Genomic DNA, 18950 nt, shown 5'->3' with positions numbered 1-18950 from the left:
ATCTCTAACTCATGAGCTCTTAATATTATTAAAAAATTACTGGGGTCTTAAGTTTTTTCAGGTGACCATCTACTTGAGGAAGATTTATGTTTGCTAAAGCAATGGCTGCATGATAGGTTATGGAGCAACTGGATTCATTTAAAGGTCTTATCTGTGATTTCCAGATGTGTGACACTTAGATGTTGACATTAGGAACTGCCCATGGATTTTCAGCATTGAAACTTATGTACACACAGGTATTAGTGATGAAGTAGCTTATGGCACCACTGACTACATGGCTCTATGTGTGCATATACTTAAATCATTAAAAATAGAAATCAACCTGCTTCCTTGAACAAAGATCATTTACCAGTATGTAAGAGTTACAAGGTCTAAATGGAGGCTACTCGGTGCTGGTAAGGGCTCTCGTGAATCGGTCCTATAACATGCCATTATGCTTGCTTAGGAAGACTTTACAACACTCTTCAACTGCACTGAGGGTATGAGCAGGGCAAGCTTGTTTTCATTTGTATCACTAGAGCCATGGGGTATACCTGGCACACAGCAGGTATTCAGGGAACAAAAGTTGGATAAATGAATGACCACTGAGATAATTTGGAAGAAATCTCATTTATATTATTCACTACATGTCTTACAAGCAGTTGGGAATAAACTGGGCATAAGTAAATAAGCACTTGATATGACAGTGCTGATCATAATTAAAAAAAATATTTTGTAAGGCACCATGTGGCGAGGCTAAATTCTCTTCTTTGTCTAAAATAATATCTGCCCCACCCTTATTTCCTATGTTCCATAAATTGATACCATGGATGGTATATGGGCAATGGACAATAATGCTGCTTTGTTGTTCTTAGGAGTGAATACTAAGTTAATAGTTGTGTCAGGTATGGTGTGGTGTGACTTGTTAGTCTGTTGTGCAGGCTTAATAATAATTACCATGATCTTTAATGATAACAATTCTTAATGAGTATTATTATTGTTAATAATGATTACATTTAATAATTACATCCAATACTTATTATCTTTAATAATAATAATTAGCACATGGGAACCAGTGTCACCATTGTATTATCTTTAGAAGAAAAATCTAAATCTGTGACCTGGTAGTTTGCAGAATGTCTGCTCCCACCCTCTGCTTTCCAGATCAGAGTGAGTCAGGAAGCTTCCAGTGTCCAGGCAACAGGGAGGGGTTTCTAGAGAAACTCCTATGCATTCTATGTGTCAGAGGTCATACTCACATATGTCATTTTACACAGAGGTCTTATTTTTATTGTGAAATGCTGTCACCATGACCAGCTGATCTTCTACCTCCCCCTTCATAACTTTTAGTTTTTCTTGCAGATCCTTACTCCGTAACGTACTAATTTATGTGAATTACGTGGGGCGGAGTCCATGTTTATTACTTGTATGTTGGTAAAGCTTTGATCTTCTTTTGTCATGGCTGTGTTTAGATTTAAATGCCTGTATGACTTTTTTTTCTAATAAAAAACAGTTTATAAAAAAATCTTTAGTGAATTAAACATTTTTTAGCTTTTCACACATTGATACAAAGCAGAGAAATGTTTCAGTGACAACAGATTTCAACAGATTTTCAACTACATTAATTTGCTTTACTCTTTAGGGTGGTTTACTTCTTTGAAAACATAAGCAGAGGTATTCCTTTCCAGTGGTAACTGGTGTTAACATATAACATAGTAATTTTTTTTAAAAGACAAAGTTTCATATTTGTATGCAGACTTTGATGTAAATTAAATATCAGTTAAGACTTATGTGAGCAGAGTAGTTGATGGCCTATTTAATAATATTTAGAAACATAAAAGATACAAGAGGGGTTTCTTTTAGATTCCTATCCATTTTCTTGTACATATTCTCATAATAGCTTAGGGCCTCAAATCAAATATGCTTCCCTCCTAGGTGTCTTACAATATTTATAGACAAAAGCACATCTGATCTGAAAATACTGGTCCCATTAATAGCTAATGATAAGACCGTAGACATGAGGATGCTAGAGACAGGTTTCCTTGATCTCACTTACGTGCTGGCTATAAACTTGAGGTTTCTCGGTCAGGAGACCTTGATTGGGGCACTCCACTTTTTAGTGACTAGAATCTGAGGGCTTCTGTCACTGCTTGGGGCAGTTGTGCTGCAGTCTGATGGTAATAATGAAGAGGAAAAAAATCCACAGCTTTCCCATTAGGCCTATCCAACTAAGAGGCTTGTTTAATCCAAGCCACTGTCAATCACAGATGGGTGACTTTTATAACTGTCTCTTCCCTTCTTATGATGGTGACTGGGATTTGCTTTGTAATGTTTGTGTTTTGCTCTTGATTTTTGTCCCTGCAGGTTTGATGATTCCTGTCTTTTGTGTGGTGGAGCAGTTGGACGGCTCTCTTGAATATGACAACAGGGAAGAGCATGCTGAGTTCGTCCTGGTTCGCAAAGACGTGCTTTTCAGCCAGCTGGTGGAGACTGCGCTCCTGGCCCTGGGCTACTCCCACAGCTCAGCAGCGCAAGCACAAGGTATTCTCCCATCTCCTTCTCCTCCCCGTGCCTCAGGCATGTCGTGATTTGAGGAAGAGTATGTGCCCCGAAATAATTCTCCAAACAGGGATTGGAGGAGAATGGTCACATTTAGCATCTTTCCCAAACAGTAGACAGCAGAATGTTTCATGGAGAATCTTGTTCTCTGGTTGCTTTGGGAAGCATTTGACCAGCACCTCTAGAGCCACCAAAATCATTTCATTTTGCCGTTTGCATTTCAAAGTGGTCATCATAGAGGGTGTTTTTTTTTTTTTTTTTTTTGCATTGATAGCGCTCTTATTTTCTCTAAGTCCCCAAATCAGTGTTCTCAGAGTACTCAGACATTTGACTCCTAACTTATCCAAACTTTAATATGTGATTTATAAGCTTTCAGTTTTCTAAGTTTATTCACTGCTTTGGGCCTGCAGCTTTTGTACTTTATGATCAGTTTTTAAATAGAAAAAAAAATGTATGCCTCTCGTATATTGTACTTTGTATCTTTGAAAACCTGTCTGTAGTTCTGTGGTCCAGTCATTTAAAAAATGCTCAGTGTCTCAGTGATCAATTCATTTTACTGATTTAATAAATATTAAATTAGCTTCGTTATTTCAGTGTGAATTGTACAGCACTAGGGACCTCATTGTGAACTGGTGTTGCCCATTGTTCTTTTATGCCAAATAATTGACAAAACAAGTAACAAAAATATCCCCAAACCTGAAGAATAGAAAAACAAATTTTTGACCCAATAGAATGATGTTTGTGCCGGAATGATTGAATTGTATAGATTATGATAAAGGGCAGAAGCATATGACTGCCAGGTTTTATTCCATATATTAATTTCTATCCTTACTTAACATTTGTGTATGTGCTATCGATTTTTGCTACTTTTTCAGATGAATTCCTCCTCATATACTTCCTAAGAACTGTTGGTACAATCCTCTATTTATTTAGAGAAGGAAACGAGAGATTAAGCAGTTTATAAAAAGTTACAAATATGGTGACCAAGAACATGGGATTTAAACCCCCAAGCTCTTGACTCTGATTTTGTAAGCAGATTATTACTTTAAAAATTTTTTAAAAATTAAATATTCAAATTATATCTTGGTTCTACCATCTGAAACCAACCCATCTACAGGAGATTAGGAATGTTTTCCCAAGACTCTGGGTTATTGTGAGTTGAAGTGCATGCTGAATCCCTCCACTTGGCCTGTCCGGGTGCAGCGATACATACTGCTGAATCGTAGAGTCCACTGCTTTCAAAGCAGCATGATAAAGGATGATTCATTTCCTTCTTGTGTGAGGGATTCAAGATTTGATCCCGAGCAAATTGCACGCTGGGCACCATTGCTTTTATTGCATGCTATGTGCCCAAATGAAAGAAAAGAATCCCCCCTTCTTCCCCCCCATAAACTTTTCATGCCATTTTAGGGATATTTTCTCTGAATGTAAAGGTCATTGTATCCCACTGCTTGCATCCTGGTGTGCCAGCTTCCTGTTTGACAGGGCCATCCATCTCAGTTAGCACGGCTGCTCAACGCGCCGTGAGCTCACATGTGGAGCACAGAGCACTAAGTGGCAAAGATTTGATTTTTGGCACATGCTCAGGGCAGGGGCTCTCAGGAAATTTGCACGAGGGAGCCACACGGTTCCATTCAGTGATGTGGACTGAGAGTTCTACTCACCGAGATGAGATCCACTAGCAAGAAATATGGTCCATAGTGGAGGGTTAAAGAGGAAAAAAGCCAAAAGCGAATATTGGCTTCCCCAAAGTTTTTGAAAATGGTGGTTAAAAATGACTAAATATTACACTTTGTAAAAGTTTAATCAACATCCTGAAGGTGCTCTAGATTGCAGATATAATTTATTTTGTAGGTAAATGAAGGTATTATCTCTAGGTCCTGTACTATAATTTCACAGAGGAGAAAAAAATCACAGTTCATTTATTTTATTTTAGATTGCTGCTCTCTGTTTTGGGCAAAGGGAAAAACTTAGAATTGTTTATTTTGGAATAAATTTATTAGATCCTTGTTGTCATTCAGATCATCACATGTGTGCAGTTTGTGGCACATTTATTAATATTATAGACCAAACAATGCATGATAAGACAGATCATTCACATGCTGGAGAAACAGCAGAGCAGGAGGAAGCTAGAAAAGGACGCAGAACAAAATGTGATTGGCTATTCAAGGCCTGAGGTTTTATATGTCTAGTTTTCTGTTTTGTTCTGGTTTTATTTGTTTGTTAGTTTAGGTAATTCTCTCAAGATGGAGAAGTCATTGGGTGACCTCCTAGCAAGTGCGTTTGTGGCAGAGAAACTGAGTGTTTCTGAACCTCTTCTTCCTGTGTTGGAGAAGTTGGGCCAAACTAAACTGCAGGGAGAGCTGGTTTCTTGAGCCTATTTTTACAAAGTTAGACTCTTGAAACAAGATTTTTCATTTTGACATGGCCAGAAAAGAGCTTCAGTAATTGAATTAGAATAGTATTCAGATTGTCTTTAAAAGAGAAAATACATCAGCAATGTTATTTTCAAGTGACACTCATGTTCCAATGACAAGCCCGCACACCCATGCTCTTGTAAGCGTGTTGTTGTTTAGCCACTCAGTTGTGTCCAGCTCTTTGAGACCCCATGCACTGTAGACCACCAGGCTCCTTGTCCATGGGATTTCCCAGGCAGGAATACTAGAGTGGGTTGCTCTTTCCTTCTCCAGGGGATCTTCCAGGCCCAGGGATGGAATCTGTGTCTCCTGCATTGCAGGTGGATTCTTTACCACTGAGTCATCTGGGAAGCACTCTAGTGAGCATAGCATAGTCAGTTACTTTTTCTGAGAGGTCATTCCCTCCAGGTGAGCTGAAGTTTTTTTAATAAAGAATATTTTCTTATAAAGGATGATAGAAAATCTACTAAAATGTAATTCAAGAGTTTCTAATCCAACCCTTCCTCTCCCCATTTTATGGTAACCGTTTTTATTTGAAGCCAGGTACTTGGACCCAAGAGAGGATAAGAGCACAAGATAATGTCATAAACCATGGGCATTAGGCTTTTTATTGACCCAAACCCTTCAGTTTCCAGAACATATGCCATTAACTTTCTGTGATTCTCAAGGATATTAGATGCAGGATTCATCTGACCAGCTGTTTTGCATATGCAAAAAGCCTAAAGATGGCAAGCTCTTTGCTTTTCCCAGAATAGGTAGCCTTAAGAACAACCGGCACGTTTTATGTTATATGCTGAACTATGAGTCAATGTATGTGGATCAAAAGTAGCTTCCAGTCTTTTGGAAGAGGAGTGTTAACCTAGGGAACGCTATGCAGTAACCCTCCCCCTCTAAAGCATCACTCCTTTCATTGGTCTTTCTTGTTCCTTTTCATCCTTTCAGTTTTGCTCCACAAGGCTTTTGGTAATAGCCATGGACTTCTCCACATGGCCAAGAGAGTTCTTTATCCTACTGATTATGTAGCTATTCACACTTGCACGGTAGATGGTGGACTCTGGGAGGTGGCAGTGATGGCAACACGATTCCTTACTGTGTACATTTGATTAACTTGTAAATGGATATCTTTTCTCTCTCCTGCTTCCTATTTAAAATTTATTTTAAACTTTATAATAAAATTTATTTTTGACTAGAAAATTTTATTTAAGAACAAACATGCAGAAAAATAAATAAGCAAAAATCCTTTCTGGCTGGTTTTTTTGGGGGGTGGGTCATGAGTATGTAAAAGTTACGAGTTCAGAGGAAGTGTATCAGTCACCATTTTTTCTTATGTGTATTAGAATGGTTAAATGTGTGTGCAGTGTGTGCTTAGTTGCTCAGTTGTGTCCAACTCTTTGTGACTCCATATACTGTAGCCTGTCAGGCGGCTCTGTCCAGGGAATTTTCCAGGCAAGGAGAGTGGGTTGCCATTTCCTACTACAGGGAAATTAAATGTATATGGCTGTTTAAAATGACATTTTTAAAAAGTGACACAAAAAATGCATTTAATGTAACTTGAATCAAGCAGAGTGCCAAATATAATATCAATGATATAAAATTCTACTTATATGTATAGGAAAAGACAAAGGAAATATATGAAAATATCAATTGGGTGGGTTGTGGGATTACATGGGATTTTCTTCTTTTTCCAATCAGAAAAAAATGTAAGTATGAAATTCTACTTCCTCTATGAATTCTTCTCTGAATAAGGGGGAAGTTGTTAATTTAGCCATAGGTGTGAAAACTTGTATATGATATAGATACATTATTTCCATTGTCTTTTTCAGTTTCAGATTAAAAAAGCAAAAAGCAATAAGTCATTAATGGGCCCCTGTGATGTATAAAATAAGGGTTTTTTAAAATTTATTAAAGTATAGTTGATGTACAAAGGTTTCTTGGAGTTTTAATAGTACAAGGTAACAAATTGGGCAATTACTGTTTGCCAGACACTATTCTAAGAGATTTACATGTACTCACTTATTTAATTCTCGCAACAGCTCTTGAAGTAACTTAAATGTTTCCCATTTCATAGATGAGGAAACTGAGGCAAGTAAAGAGAGGGAAATAACTTTCCTTGGGGCACAGGACTAGTGGGTGGAAGAGCCGAATCTGAAGCCTAGTTAAATACCTCCTGAGTCAGAAGCCTCAACCATAGGTTTGTCCAGTGACAGCCCTGATCACTGGAAATGTAGAGTCAGGGTAGGAGTCCATTCTTCTGTAATTCTTGTTTTTTAACTTTTTGGACATAAGGCCTAAAAGGCAAGACTTTTGGATTTGGATTACTCTTACATAATGATTTTATTTATTTTGTGACGATTACATATATTCAATAATGATAAATTATATATATTTCACTTCCATAATGGAATGTACAGAAATATTTCTTCAAGATAACTGAGACAGATTTCATTAAAAACAAGAGCCTCACAAAATTGTTTATTGACGCCAACTCCTAAAACTATAAAGAGGGCCTGTAGTAGGTATGTGGACTTCCCAGGTGGCTGAGTAAAGAATCCACCTGCAATGCAAGAGACACAGGAGATGTGGGTTTGAGCCCTGGGGTCGTGAAGGTTCCCTGGTGGAGGGCATGGCAACCCACTCCAGTATTCTTGCCTGGAGAATCCCATGGACAGAGGAGCCTGGTGGGCTGCAGTCCACAGGGTCACAAGGAGTCGGACACAACTGAGCGACTAAGCACACATGTACATGGTAAGTTACATAATTCAAATATACATTTCTTTCTTATGAAGCTAAAATGATTCCTGATATGCAAGTAAAGCATATTTCTCAGCAATTCTCATCTTCAAATTAATTAATTCAGTAGCATGAAACACCTACTGTGTATCAGTCGTTCTAGGTTCTGGGGAAAAAGAACTGGAAAAAATATCTTGCTTTCACAGAGCTTATACAAGAAAAGTTTAGTATATGGATTTCTAGTTAGTTTTTGCCTTGTGAGCTCAGAAACATTGGATATTGAGGCTCAGAGAATAGAGATGCATATAAAATTTGTTTACTGGTTGGTGCTAATTTTTAACTAAATGTTTATTTTCTTCCTGAAAAACACTTGAGAATATCTCTTCTTCTTGTTAGCTTTTGGAAATAGACGTTGAGGTGGGAAATACGGGTTACAATTTCTAGGAAATCCTTACTTGGTTTTACTAAGGAAAGCTATTTATTTGTCTCTTCTGTCCATTGCTGTCTTCATTTAAAAAACAGCCCTAATGTTGGCTTTGCTTTTCTTTTGGCCTTACAGCTAGGTATGTGGGATCTTAGTTCCCCTACCAGGAACTGAACCCATGCCCTTTGCAGTGGAAGTGTGGAGTCTCAACCACTGGGTCATCGGGGAAGTCCCTGGCTTTGATTTTTATTGGTGAAACTTCTGTTCTCACAGGCCCATTTCTTCAGAACACAAGGGTGGCACTAGTGGTAGGCATTTAGTTAATGTTAGAAGAGTGAACAAATGAAGATATTTATTACCCTGGAGAAACATGCATTCTTAAAAAGTATCAGTTTACTGTCTTTAATTATTAGATTTGGACTCATGAACTGGAAGTCATTTTGTTTTCTTAGAGTGATACATAGCACAATGGGAAGTTGGTAGGAATGCTGTAAATATTTTTTGAACATTTATTAAGATTCATTTTTGCTAAACTGTTTTCATAAGGAATTTTTATGTGTATATGAAGTTGTGTGTGAAGTTGGTTCCCATTCATTAACTTGCTGTTTTCATCAGAAGTGAAGTATAATTTGACTCCTTGTGAAAGTGTGAATGGGTTAGTTGCTCAGTTGCCTGACTCTGCTATTCAGGGACTGTAGCCTACCAGGCTCCTCAGTCCATGGGATTTTCCAGGCAAGAATACTGGAGTGGGTAGCCATTCCCTTCTCCAGGGGATCTTCCCAACCCATTGATCGTACCTGGGTCTTGTGCATTGTAGGCAGAGTTTTTACTGTCTGAGCCACCTGGGAAGCCCCCAGTTTGACTACTTATTGTTCAGCTATTACCATTTGTAGATTATCCCATGTCATCATTCCATAGTGATGTTTTGGCTATGCTTGGTGTGGCCAAACATTCCAATCATAACTGTTAGACTCAAAGAGATAGTTATTCAAAGGGTACCTAGGGGATTGCTGGCATCTAAATTATTCTGATCAGAACTTAGAGATATTGTGTCAGTGTTTATGTAGACCTCATCTGTTTGAAGGCATTGTATGAAGGGAGAATAATTTCAGCTTACGAACGATAAACAATGATAAGAATATACAGAATAAGATTTAAAACCAGAGCAGTGAGAATATTTATATAAAAAGGAATGGAGTGGTATTACTTTATATTTTATGTTATATAAAATAAATGTTATTTTATATATATTATTCCTTTATTATCATATACTTTCTAGTGGGTTAGTTCTATAACATACCACATATTGGGAAAACTTTACATAGAATACACTTTCATATATAATACATACAGAGTTGAGAGTGTATTAAATACTCATGAGCTCATCATCTAGGATCAACAATTAGCAATTTATAGTCGATTTTGTTTCATCTGTGCTTCTACCCATTCTTACCTCTCTCCCACTGGATTATTTGAAATAATCCTAGATGTAATATTTTGTCCATAAATATTTTACTGTCTTTTAAAGACTATTTTAAAAACAGAACTACAAGTGTGATGCCTAAAAATAAAAGATAATAATTCCTTAATGTAAAATATCCAGTCAAGGTTCAAATTTTTCTAATTTTTTATATCTATATGTATATATTTTTAGTGTTTGTTTATTCAAATTAGAGCCATACAAATCTACATACTGTATTTGGTTGATGTGTATCTTAAGTCTTTGAATCTATGGGTTTCTCATTCTCTTAAATTTAAAACTTACATTTGCTGCTTTAATTCAGAATTATTTTTATTTTGCTAAACTTAATGAAAGCCCCAAGTCTATAAATGTAAATATTATGATTTCAAATAAAAAATTAATAAGCTTAATCATGACCTTGGACAGGAATTCAGAAAAATCACTTTTTTGAGACACAGAGAAAGAATGATTAAAAGACATATGTTGTCTAAAGCTGAAAGGTTTTTCATGCTCTGAAAGTTTGACATTCTCCCTACTGAAAATGTTTTAAATGATCTCTTGCCTTGTCTGTCTTAGTTTCTTTCTTTGGTTCACTCTCTCTCTTTTTTTCCCACTTTTTCTTCTTTAATTAAACTCTCATGTTTGGGAGACTCTCAGAAGTTTTTTCTTTATAAGGGCAATGTTGGAAAAAAGGTGCATATTTAGAAATTTTAGGCCTTGGAGCAAACTTTTAATAAACAAGCTGCTTTTTACAAAATTCTGTGGCTCTCAAAAAAGAGCTAAGAAAGCTACCCAAAATTGCTGTTAACCATGTTTCAACCCTCATTAGAGCTGGATGGACCAAAATGTAAAACACTGGCTGGGCTGACACAAATCTCTAACAAGCCCCCATGCTCTTCCCTCCTCTACTACGTAAAATTAAGTATTCATGTATATGTGTGTGCATATGTATTTATTCACCTGCACATAGCAAAACCTGAAGCACTACTTTATCACTAAATGCTAGGGGAAGAAGAATGCTCATCTTACTTCTTTGTCTATTATATACTTAAAAATGAATATCTAATATGTGTTTATATTTCTGTATTTCTAATTTTTGTTTATATTGTCATAAGTGTTATTTAAAATACATAAAAATGTATTTATGACTCATTTAAAGATCAGCTGATGGAATTGTTGTGTGTATGTAAATTTGTAGAGAGTGAAGACCCTATCCAATTTGATTTGCAGAATGCCTAGCTGTTAAGTAGGAAGTGTTTGATAAAAAGTGTTAAGGGCAGTGAATTAAAAAAAAAAAAAATCTGATCTCACTTGACACCTGACCTTGAAATTTTTGCCAGAATGTCCAGTGGAAAAAATCATTATTAGTGGAAATCATTCATTAAAGACAAAACTAGCTCATTATTTTCTCTATTATGAGGGACGGGTTTAGCAATGTTTGCAGTTATGTTTTATTTGGGGCGGTTGGTCATGGTGACCATTAGCTTTGATGTATTTTTTAAACTGCTTAAAATCCTTCTTTTTGCAGTTTGGGCATTAATGCCTTTGACCTGGAGGGGAGTGATCATCTTAGTTCTGCGTTTTGGCATTCATATAAAATGATCCAGGTTAAAGAGATCGACCCACAGTGATATACAACTTTTATTTAATAATTAAAGTATGTCCCATTAAAAATATATAGCTTTTGAGGAGTTATGAGTAGGAAACCTACCATCTAAAATTGGTGATACTCTGATACAATTTATATTGTGTTTAATTTTTTATTCTATTCCCTTCAAAAGTATAACTGTCATTTACTAACGTATAGATTTAAAATACAGGGTAGTCATTTGCTGAAGACCCACTCTTTTTGTGCTTTAAGAAGATGCAGTAGCAATTCTGTGAAAGGAACTCATTTGGTAAAAAGCACATTCATAAATGATACAATAGACAGTGCTGGTACCTTTTGTGTAGATCCTTTATATTTAATGCTTTTCATTGATAACAATTCTCAGTCTTGATGCTATACCAATCATATTTAATAAAGTCTATTTTGACATTCATGATAGTAAAAAATCCTTGGCCATAGACATTTTGTAATATTCAAATACTTTTTAAAAACTTTCTTTTTTCCCTTTTTAATCTGGATAAGAGCTCTGTCATCTAATTCTTATAATTTCAGTTAATTCTTTGTGTAATTGTGAAATTTCAGAACTGTAGTTCCTTTTTCTTCTAAAATTCGTATGCATTTTACATTTATACTTTGTCCAAATTTTCTCAGATACAATATAATTGTATTTAAAAATTTTTATGGGATATAAACTCTGCAACAAACTCTTCATTCATTGTGTAGTGTCAGTTGGTGGGAAGTTTATTTGTAATGTATGTAGGCATCTTGGCACGGAAAAGGAGCCCTGCGGTGTCAGGGACCTCTTCTGTCTGCTGTGTGACGGAGCTCAGCAGTGGTTGTGGGAGGCAGGCTTGCGGAACAAGCATGCAGTTGACCGTTTGGTCACTCATGAGCTCCTTGGTTTGGTTTCTGAGGTGCCAGATAGATTTCACATGATTGTGATGAGCATTTAAAATTCAGTGCTTTGAAAAGCAGTGTTTTTGTTGTTGTTTTGGAGTTTTTTGATAGTAGCTTTGAGAGCTCTAAAGAGTCTTACATCAAGGTTCTACTTGCTCAAAAGCAGTAACTAGCAAGATTATTTGTGTGTCAGTGCGGGAAACAAAGGTTTTTCCCTGTATGCCCCTGTTTGGTTTGAAGAAATGTCACCCAGGACAGAAGAGCAAACCTGCGCTACTGTTTTACAAGCTAGTTACTCAGGTTGGAAAAGATCGCTGCAGGCTATATGCAAATAGACAGTGCCCAAGGTTTCTCTCAGCTTCCAGCTCCAGCTCGTCAGAGAAATGCATCCAACATATTTTTTCTGTCAGTTTTGTAAATCAAAGAATGAAATGCTAGAATGCTCATAGCACAGTCAAACCTCTGTCCTCAATGATGTGGCTCTATAAGGCCTAATAATCTCCCAGGTGAAAATCTGGGCCCACCATCCTGGGAGCCAAGTTAAGAGGACAGTCTGTTCTTATCAAACGCTTTGACCAGTTTTACCGACTTAAGGTGATGGTTCTTGAGAATATCTGCTCCAGAGCCAGAATAATAAATACAAAATTCAAGTGTCATGTTTTATTATTATGAATACAGTGCTTCCTTAAGGGAAGGGGGAAGTTTCTTTGAAAGGGGGTCTCCTTTAGATACTCTGCAAGGGAAAAGAGAGATTAGAATTATTTGGAAAGGAAGTACTTTACTAAGATCTTAAGTCTTTTAGAGCATGACTGGAAGAAGTGTAGCTGAGTTTTACTGCGCCCCTTTTATGGAGAGGAACACAATGCAGACATTTTTGTTTATTGTTGTTATTGTCATTTTTGTTATTTTGTTTATTTGCTCAGTCATGACCAACTCTTCTGTGACACCATGGACTGTAGTCCTGCCAGGCTTCTCTGTCCATGGGATTTCCCAGGCAAGAATACTGGAGTGGGTAGCCATTCCCTTCTTCAGAGACAATGCAGACACTTTTGAAGATTATACCTTAGTTTTGTGGCTCTCTCACAGACTGTATCATTCATTCACTTAACAAATATTTCTTGAGTGCCTATTACGTGCCAGGCATTGTTCTAGGTGTTGAGGGCACAGCAAAGAACCAAACGTATAATGCCTCTGCTGTCAAGATACAAGGAGATAGAAAACTATAAATATATAAAAAAATGTTAAGTAGGACCTGGCAATAAATTAATGCATATGTTGATCCTATTTTCCCCATCTTGTCTAGAAGGAAGTTTTGGCAAATTTAAACTTGTGGAAAGTAGCCATTTGGCCAGAACAGAATTGAAGCTTTTGAATGGGGTTTGAGGATTAAAAATAAAATGATGTAGGTGCCTAAAAGGGTAAGCCTCAGTTTTCTGAAAAATTCACCTATTTGGACTATTCATGTTTGGAATAGGACAAATGAATACATCAAAATTAGCTTAGATTAAGCCATAGTTTAGTTTTTGTGAGGGAAACTGAAACGTATGGAATAGACATGCTATGAATATATTAATAAAAATATTATTAACTAATTATTAACTAATATGAAGTACTGCTGCTGCTGCTAAGTCACTTCAGTTGTGTCCAACTCTGTGCAACCCCATATATGACAGTCTACCAGGCTCCTCCGTCCCTGGGATTCTCCAGGCAAGAACACTGGAGTGGGTTGCCATTTCCTTTTCCAATGCATGAAAGCGAAAAGTGAAAGTGAAGTCGCCCAGTCACGTCCAACTCTTCATGACCCCGTGGACTGCAGCCTACCAGGCTTCCCCGTCCATGGGATTTTCCAGGCAAGAGTACTGGAGTGGGGTGCCATTGCCTTCTCCGATATGAAGCACTAATATTTATTTAATGCTTCTTATACACCAGCTATAGTTCTAGGTGCTTCACATGTAGTCTCTCATTCAGTCCTCATACTAACTCCTATGAAATACATGATATAATTGCCCACAATTTACCAATGAGGAAACTGACATTCAAAGAGGTAAGTAGCATGGCTGACGGCAAAAATTGGCTGCATAGAATGTGTACTTAACCAATTTCCCCCTCTGTGGCATTATATTTCTAGTCTGCCAATTTAGTTTATAATTCAAACTAATAGTAACTCTATTATACAGGCATAAACCAAAGATTGACATTTTGGAATTGGTAACTGAACATATACATGTTTAAATTGAGCAGGGAGCTTGTTATGAGTCTAAATAACAAAATTGAACTTGCTGTCTTGGGATGGCATTTTATGAGAACTTATTTGTGAGACTCCCATTTTTGTATATCTAAGCTCTTTACAAACTTATAAATTTAAAAAACAACTTTTTCTAATAACAAACCCAATAACAAACTAGTGCTTGTTAATTATAGAAAACTAAAAAAATACAGAAAAAGGAAAAAGACACCACCCACATGTCAGACCAGTGACCGAGAAATAAATGTAGGTAACATTTTAAGGCACTCTTCTTTAGTTATCTTTCTTTGGTCGCTAAGTCGTGTCTGACTCTCGCAACCCCATGGACTGTAGCCTGCCAGTCTCCTCTGTCCATGGGATTGTCCAGGCAAGAATACTGGAGTGGGTTGCCATTTCCTTCTCCAGGGGATCTTTTGTTATAGTGCAGGGCATTTTTTAAAATAGTTGAGGTCACATATGCAATATTTTAATCTGTGGTTCATTTAATATTATAATATATAATTTGCATATTCTTTATTATTATTTCTAATATCATATAATAGTGAAGTTTTGGTTTTCAAAGTGAATATGAAAGATTTATTTTCTTTTTATGATCTGGAAGGATTTCGGAGTGGTCAGTAAATTAGGAGCTGTTAAGTACAGATACTGTGTCTAGGCCATGCTGGACCATCAGAGTGACCAGCTCTACTGTTCATGTGACAATGTAGATACCCTTTGAGAATGTTTTTTTCTAGGTTAGTTCATTGCAGTGACTTCCTTGGCAATCCAGTGGTTAAGGTTCCACCCTTTGAATTTAGGGAGTGAGGGTTTGATTCTGGTCTGGGAGCTAAGATCCTGTGTACTATGAGGCCAAAAAAAAAAAAAAGTTTATTGTAGGTGTTTTGGCATTGACCTCCTTTCTTTCTTACCTCTGCCTTGTGGTAAAGAGTTAAGTTTTTTAATGTGGGAGAAAAGTTAAAAGACATTGTGTCATTCAGGAAACCTTAGTTAATTGATTGCATATTTTGTTTTTATAATAGTCTCGTTCTTGCCACATTTTGGTCTTTCTCCTCTTTAAAAAACACATACACAGCATTGTGTGGGTTAGTTACTGAGTGCTTACCAGTTTCACAATGACAATCCTGTGTTAACAATGTCCCTTGGCCCAGGCATTAATAACTGATGACAGTTTGTCTGATTTTTAGCCTCTGGTTTTTGCTCTGTGCAATAGATGGAGATGTTCTGAAAGAGTCATTGGGGGAAACTCTTAGGGAAGGTTTTTCCTGTGTTTGAATTGACTGAGCGTGGCTCACACTTGGAGGTAGGAATTTGTCAGACAAATCATGAAAGCTCCCAGGCTTGCAGGAGCAGTGGGTGGTAATCCCTTTTTGGTGGTTTGTTTCTAGAGGACCTCAGATCCTACTGGGCATGGGAACGAGATGAACCTCTCTGTCTCCTTTCTGTATTTTATAGTTCTAAAACTGACCTGGCTTATTTTCTTAGTGTTCTCTTAGCTTAGCAGGTGTCAGATGGTCCTAGTTAGAAGTCAGATGGCCTCCTACCCTGCATCCTTTCCTAGCAGTGTCATTGGTACCGTTCGCATCATCTCCCTTTTGTGTGCTTTTCTGGAATCATTCAGCTCACACTGAGGTCTGTCTGTCGGCATCACTCTGTTCCTATGTGATTATGTTGGTGGCCCTTGGATATAGAGAAGTATTTGCATGTGTGTGTGCTAAGTCACTTCAGTCATGTCTGACTCTTTGTGACCCTATGGATTGTAACCCACCAGGCTTCTCTGTCCATGGGATTCTCCAGGCAAGAATACTGGAGTGGGTTGCCACCCCCTCCTCTAGGGCATCTTCTCAACTAAGGGATCAAATCTGCTTCTCTTACGTTTCTCTCCCACTTGTGCCACCTGGGAAGCTCAGAGAGAAGTATTTGCTTTCAACAAATATTTAGGTGGGTTTTCATAATGGGCATAGCAAAGATTGGTCAGGACTTATGTAACCCAGCTTATCTATAAAAATGTACTCATGTGACCAAAAATATCGATTCATATGAACAAAGAGTTTAGTTAAGAAACCAGTGTTTTCTTATATCTTACATAATACAATGTTATAATTTGCTGCTATTTTCCTTTTTTTACTTGTAACCCCTGGTGGATATTAAAACGTACCCATTTGCAGTTTAAACGAACAGAATTAAAATCAGTTATGTTTTTCTGTCTTAACTTATTAAAAGGAAGTTTCCTGTTGTGACTAATAAGATTATACATTTTGTCCAAGTCTCTCAGCAGAACTAATTCAGCCAGGTAAATGGAAAAAAAAAAAAAAAGTTCAATTCTGTTGTAAGTTAGGGGGATTAAAATACTTGTGGGTATGGTGTGTTCTCCCAGGAGAATGAGGTGTCATTTAACATTTGATAAGGGATCTTGGCTGCATTGTCTTTAAGTTTACAAAAAATAACCAACTTATCATCCCCGAAAGATCACACCAATAGAATATTTTTCTCTTGTCTCTCATTGGTATACCTCAGTATTAGTAAGACATAATTTTGTTATGTTTTCATGTAGGTTTAGTCCTTAAAAAAAAAAATGGTGTGCATATTGTTGCTAATTATAATGCTAGGGAACATAGAGCTTACTGTGTGCCAGGCATGTGGTAATTCACTTAATGCTCACAAACCACGTGTGACATAAGTACAATTACCTACGTTTTACACCTAAAGAAACTAAGCACAGAGAGGTTAAGGGAATTACCCCAGGAGGTCCAGAAAGAAAGTGATGGAGCCAGGATTCAGACGTTGCAACCCAGGCATGTGCTTCTTGAGACAGGGACTTAGTCACTATACTCTGCCTCTCTATTGATTGTTTATATAAATAAGAGGCTCTGCAAGGCCTAATATAACTAGACTAACTCATTAAAAGGCTACTTATTTCCCCCCTCTTTTCCCTTTATTTATCTTTTCTTCTTGTAGTAGATTGGGAGACAAAAACTTCAAAGACATTATGAGTGTGTTCTACTTAATCTGAAATATTTTGATGCTTCTGGAAAAGTGAGATGATTTAATTTCATATATAATTGCATGAGGAAATATAAATTATGTTTTTTAAAATACCTATGACACTAAACCACAAAATGAACAGATAAAACTGATTTGTTCTCTGACAAATCAAGATATATGGCAGTGTTTTCATTACAAGTGCCGTTCGAGGGGATGGAGCAGCTGAGTGTGCTACAATATGACACAACTCTTCCCAGGCAGCACTGCTTTCACAGGGCCTTCCTGAGGTAATTTACAACCCATACTAAAAATTTTCTTAAACCAGCGTGAGGCAGAGCCCAGGTTGAACTTCTCAAGTCATGGAATGCAGATATATCTTCCTAACTGACCTTCTTGAGCATTAACTTACTCTTCAGAAATAAGTCATTTTATCCTATACAGAGAATGGGCCATTTTCAGGGCATGGGGTGGGGAGTGGCATTTAGAAAATTCTCTGTCTTAAGTGCATTTAATAGTTTCCTGGAAGGTATGTGTTGACTTCTTCTGGAGGGTAATTTATTCATAGTAAGACTGAGTAATAATTCTTTTTTCTTCCCACTGGACTAAAAACAGAGTGTGTTGTAGGTCTCTGTGTGGTGAAAGGCTAAAAACTAAAAAATGTGGATGTTGTGCGTTCAAGCACTTCTCAAAGGACCTGTGTCCCCAAGCTGCCACAGTCATTTGTTTGTCCTGAATTTTAAAAAGGTTTTGAAATGTGTGGGACCAAAATAGTTCTGTTTGTAGTACTGGGGAATCTGGGAAAATAAAAGTGTTGTCTTCTGTGTGGGAGAGATTGATACGGCTTGATTGCTGGTGGCCGTGGTGGTTTCATCACTAAGTCATGTCCGATTCTTGTGATCCCATGGACTGTAGCCCGCCAGGCTCCTCTGTCCATGGGATTCTCAAGGCAAGAATACTGGAGTGGGTTGGCATTTCCTTCCCCAGCAGATCTTCCTGCTCCAGGAATCAAACCCAGGTCTCCTGCATTGCAGGCAGATTCTTTTACCATCTGAGCCACCAGGGAAGCCCTATTAAATAAAATGATCCTGCTGCAGCTGCGAAGTTACTTCAGTCGTGTCCGACTCTGTGTGACCCCATAGACAGCAGCCCACCAGGCTCCCCCGTCCCTGGGATTCTCCAGGCAAGAACACTGGAGTGGGTTGCCATTTCCTTCTCCAATGCATGAAGTGAAAAGTGAAAGTGAAGTCGTTCAGTCGTGTCCAACCCTCAGCGACCCCATGGATTGCAGCCTACCATGCTCCTCCATCCATGGGATTTTCCAGGCAGGAGTACTGGAGTGGGGTGACATTGCCTTCTCCCATCCTTCTGCAGGTAGCACCTAATCATTGCCTTGATTTTTTTGGGCAATGATTGACTTTTCATTGAGTCTGCCAAAATCACTCACCTGGTCCCTTTTGTGATCCATGACAGCTGATTTGTGATGGGTGGGCAGGAATCGGGGGCAGAGATTAAATGTTCGGGTCAAAGACAAAAACAGAACTCCATAAAGCAGATCTTGGTTTATTTTGTATTAGATTCCAGAGCAATGGGTAAATTCAGACATGCAGGAGATGTTATTCTGTATCACTGGGTCTTGTATTAGATGC

The 18950-nt window shown here is 37.6% G+C and overlaps 1 protein-coding gene across 2 annotated transcripts in view; it reads left to right on the top strand.

Annotated features, from left to right (window-relative positions):
• SATB2 (SATB homeobox 2) overlaps nt 1-18950 on the top strand; it is a 198797-nt gene that overhangs the window by 19828 nt on the left and 160019 nt on the right. Inside the window, exons 1-2 of one of the 2 annotated variants that reach the window (XM_059876300.1) lie at nt 1247-1405; nt 2344-2520. In XM_059876300.1, the coding sequence (XP_059732283.1) occupies nt 1393-1405; nt 2344-2520 (190 nt within the window). In that variant the 5' untranslated portion in view covers nt 1247-1392. Of the gene's footprint in view, nt 1-1246; nt 1406-2343; nt 2521-18950 lie in introns of those variants that run through there. The other variant, NM_001206070.1, reaches the window with a different exon arrangement.

Source organism: Bos taurus, chromosome 2, assembly GCF_002263795.3.
Source record: "Bos taurus isolate L1 Dominette 01449 registration number 42190680 breed Hereford chromosome 2, ARS-UCD2.0, whole genome shotgun sequence".
NCBI lineage: Eukaryota > Metazoa > Chordata > Mammalia > Artiodactyla > Bovidae > Bos > Bos taurus.
Note: the sequence above shows the minus strand (reverse complement) of the source record. Positions and strands in the feature narration are given on the sequence as shown.